Raw genomic sequence first — 4,218 nt, 5'->3', positions numbered from 1 at the left:
TTTTTTTTTAATTCAGTACATGGTTTCACTACGTAGCTCGAACTCTCGGCTCCTCCTACTTCAGTCTTTGCAGCCCTGGGATACAGGCAAATGTACGCCACCACACCAAGTCTCGTTGCCAACTCAGCTTGCCCAGGAGTGGGGCTGACGTGGCCTATGGTGCCAGGGATTGAATCCTGGTCTCTATGTTTGCCTAGGCAGGCGCTTAAGACTGCTGAACTATCTCTGTGGCCTATTTCTTTTATATTTTAACACCTAAAAAGTAATGAAATGGTCACCACTATATAGTATCAAATTTTTGTATATGTAGTTAGTATTTACAGGGATTGGTTCTAGGATCCTGCTTTCTATGGGCACCAACAAACTCAGATGCTCAAATCTTTGATTTAAAATGATGTGGTATTTGCACATAGCCTATATACATTCTTCTATGTACTTTAAATCATCTCTAGGTTACTTACATTATCTGTTGCAATGTAAATGCTATATAAATAGTTGTTATACTGTATTGTTTAGAGACATAATAACAAGGAAAAAGCCTGTATATGTTAAATATAGGCACAGTTTTTTGAAAACTGTGGTTGGTTGAATGCATAGATGAAGTACTCATGGTTTTTGGAAGGACCAGCTGAGTAGACACTTGCGGTTAAGTCATTGCACTACACCATCTCCTAGGAGCTGTACATTAGGGCACAATCATCCACTACTACAGTAGTGGGAAAATATGTGATAGAAAGCACAGATTTGTAATTACTGCTGTGTCTTCAGATCCCAGCTCTGCCATTATGAGTTGTATAATATTGAGAGAGGTATATTATTTGCTTATAAAATGAGGTTTTACTACACTTGATCTTAGCCAAAAGGCCAAGAGTGAGGTTTTTAAGCAAAGGTTTGCTGGGTAAAGAGAATAGAAGTTCTCACTGATGAGTTTATACTCATGCAGGGCTTACAAATGCACAGTGGTAAGCGCTTTACTACATTAACTCATCTAAATGAGTATAATAAACATGAGATTAATAGTATTACTATTCACATTTCAAAATGAAGCAGCCAAGACTTTGAGTTAAAAATAATTTGTGCCAAGTCATGAAGCTTAATAAGTAGAGTAATCAACTTTGAACCTACGCAGGCAGGCTCCAGAACTTACCCACTTTGTCCTTTCTCACATTCCTTCTTCCATGAATTTTCTGTCTCCTTTTTTTTTTTTTTTTTGATGGAACCAGGGATTGAACTCAGGTCCTTGTGCTTGCCAGGGAAGCACTTATTCCACTGAGCCATCTCCCTAGCCCTTTTATTGATTTATTTTTTTACATTTTATTTAGTGTGTGTGGGGCGGGGCTGGCTGGCATGTGGTGCTGGAGGATCGAACCATGGTCCCTGTGCTTTGCCAAGCTTGTTCTAAGTAGGTGCTTTAAACCACTGAGCCATCTCTCCAGTACCTCTGTCTCCTTAATACAGACATACCTTGGCATATGTCCACCTCAAAACACGTCAGACCCAGAAAACGTGTTGGCACTGGCGTCAGCCTCAGCGCAGCTGTCCAGCAATGTAGAACCCCCACATACTCTGTCGTGTACTTTTTGTACTTCTCGAAGTGCTAGCCATGGGTCATAAAAACCTTCTCATACAACTAAAACTAAAAGGCTTAATTATTAAAAAATTAATATCAGCCCACTAAAATGTTTAAGTTCATCACAAGTGGTTTCTAACCACGTTATTTGTGGGAAGAATTTCTTTGGTACTCAACAGTTTTGGCAGTCATGAGTTCCAGAAGAATTAGCCCAAGGAACGTCCTATCTTGTACATATGATCTCACCTTGCGCTTGGTATTCTGACTGTCTCTGCTGCCACATCTCATACATTATTTATGCCACTGTCATTTTCAGATTTTCAGATATTCACTGTAACTGATTTGGCCATAAAACATACCACAGGTCATTAATGGGCTGAGGACTTGTTTCTGAATATACTAATAATAAAGTGTGAGAAGGTCTCTGTTATGTGTCTCAGGTATAAGGCAAGAGATGACTCTAGATTACATATAATATCTACACTGTTTTTCTTTGTTTTCTTTTCCCCTCCTTTCACTCTTTTTTCCTTTCTCCTTTGCTTCCTTCGTCCCTTTCTCCCTTTTTTCACTTTCCCTCTCCTTTTTTTTTTTTTCTCCTTTTCTCTTTTCTTCTCTTTTCTTTTCTTTCTTCAGGTTCCCTTAATGCTCGAAGCAGTACAGAAGATCGATCTCCAGAAAATACTGGTTCATCAGTGGCTGTGGATAATTTTCCGGAAGTGGACAAGGCCATGTTGATTGAGAGGATAGTTAGATTGCAGAAAGCACATGCCCGGAAAACTGAAAAGATTGAATTTATGGAGGACCATATCAAACAACTGGTGGAAGAAATTAGGAAAAAAACAAAGTATGTACTATTTTGGTAGTATAATGTGTATTCAAAGTACTATTTTTCACATAAGTTAATATTTTAAAAATCATACTAAGAACCTAACTTACAAACAATAATTTTTTGTTGTTTGTTTTGTTGTACATAGGATCTTGTTGTGCTGTCCAGGTTTGTCTCAGTCTCCTCCGGCCTTAGTCTGAGTACTGGGACTATGAGCACACGGCGCCTTGCCTGGCTTACTTTTATAACCACTCAGTTCCTAACCTTTTATGATTACCACCTGTTCTAGGTTTGTTTTTGTTGTTGTTATTTGCTGTATTTTAGGGAAGGGTCTACAGGGTGTTCAGGGTCTCACTACTAGATTGGACTTGTAGTGATTCTTCTGTTTACAGCCTCCAAAATGCTGGGATTACAGGCATGCGCCACCATGCCCAGTCTCAATTGCCCACAGGGGCGGGACCGGCATGGCAGGCCCGGGGATTGAACCCCTGGCCCCTGTGCCTGCTTGCAGGTGCTTTGATCTGCTGAGCTATTTGGCTGGCCCTTGTTCTAGGTTTTGAGAATGCAGAGATGAAAGCAAACATAAGTCTTTCCTTTAGTGCGATACAGAGTTCAGTACATGTTATTTTTTTTTTACATAATAATTGTGGATTTCATAATGATAGTGCTTTCATAAGGTTTTTTATTATTATTTTTATAAATCTGGGCCTGAAAGATATATGAGATTTAGACTTTCCTTGTTTGGCAGGACATGATAGGATAGGAAGTAGGGCAGATACTAGTATAAGACTGTGCATATGGCTTATAGCATTATCTGATTGATTCCTTGCCACTATTCAGTACAGCAGTGAGTTCTCTGATTCTGCAGTTAAGTTCCCTGGGGCTCAGGTCAGATCCCTAGGGTTGCCATTTATCCTGTAAGTGACGCATCAGGAGCTGGAGATCCAAACCCAGCTGTGACTGACTGCAGAGTTTGCACTGTGGCCAGATTCCTCTCACAAATACCATATTCTTTTAAAGAAGAATTGATAGTTTCACATGATGGGTTTTTTCCTATGCCTCTTTAATTTCTATTTTAAAATAATTTAGACTTATAGAAAAGTTTGTCTATGACTTTTTAAAGGACAGTAAGGGGACTGGGGAGATAGCTCAGTGGCATAAGTGCCTGCCTGGCAGGTGGAAGGTCCCAAGTTCAATCTCCAGTAACACAAAAAACAACAACAAAAAAGGAAACTAAGTAGCTTATTGTGGGGGATCATGCTATACTCCAGCACTCAGAAAACTGAGGCAGAAGGATCTAAGTTCAGGCCCAGCCAGAGCTACAGAGTTCAAGGCCAACTTGTACTTGTCTCAGAAAATGTAGATAATTCGGGAGATACATTGATAGGTGGGTAGATAATGTTTAATAATAGACATAGAAAATATTAACAGGAAAATAGGAAAGCAGTGTTTATGTATCGTTCATCTAATTACTGTGATAGGACAAGTGGGAAAATTTAGGTAAACATTTGTGTAAGAATTATTTTCTAATATAGTCAGCTTATTAGCCTGATAGCTGCTGCTTTTATGATTGTAATTCTTTTTTTTTGTATTTATTTATTTATTTTTGCCCCATAATTTTATTGATAAACAAAAAATAGCTATGAGACAGTTTCAAATCAAATTGGTAGGACAGTTTCGATAATTAACACATTGCATACATTCTTCCTAGTGGTTAATTGCTGTACAAGATGCGGACATCATATCCTATTTACAAACACCATTAGAACAAATCACTCTATTCATTAAGACAATGTAACTATATATCTATCCTAACCACTTT

At 38.6% G+C, this 4,218-nt stretch overlaps 1 protein-coding gene across 1 annotated transcript in view; it reads left to right on the top strand.

The window, feature by feature from the left end:
• Positions 1–4,218, top strand: part of Ccdc186 (coiled-coil domain containing 186) — a 75,060-nt gene that overhangs the window by 58,947 nt on the left and 11,895 nt on the right. Inside the window, exon 14 of the mRNA XM_004631591.2 lies at positions 2,204–2,418. Coding sequence (XP_004631648.2) covers positions 2,204–2,418 — 215 coding nt within the window. The remainder of the gene's footprint in view (positions 1–2,203; positions 2,419–4,218) is intronic.

The sequence above is a fragment of the Octodon degus genome, unplaced genomic scaffold, assembly GCF_000260255.1.
Source record: "Octodon degus isolate 3935 unplaced genomic scaffold, OctDeg1.0 scaffold00042, whole genome shotgun sequence".
Classification (NCBI taxonomy): Eukaryota; Metazoa; Chordata; class Mammalia; order Rodentia; family Octodontidae; genus Octodon; species Octodon degus.
The sequence above is the reverse complement of the archived record's forward strand: the minus strand, read 5'-3'. Positions and strand labels throughout refer to the sequence as shown.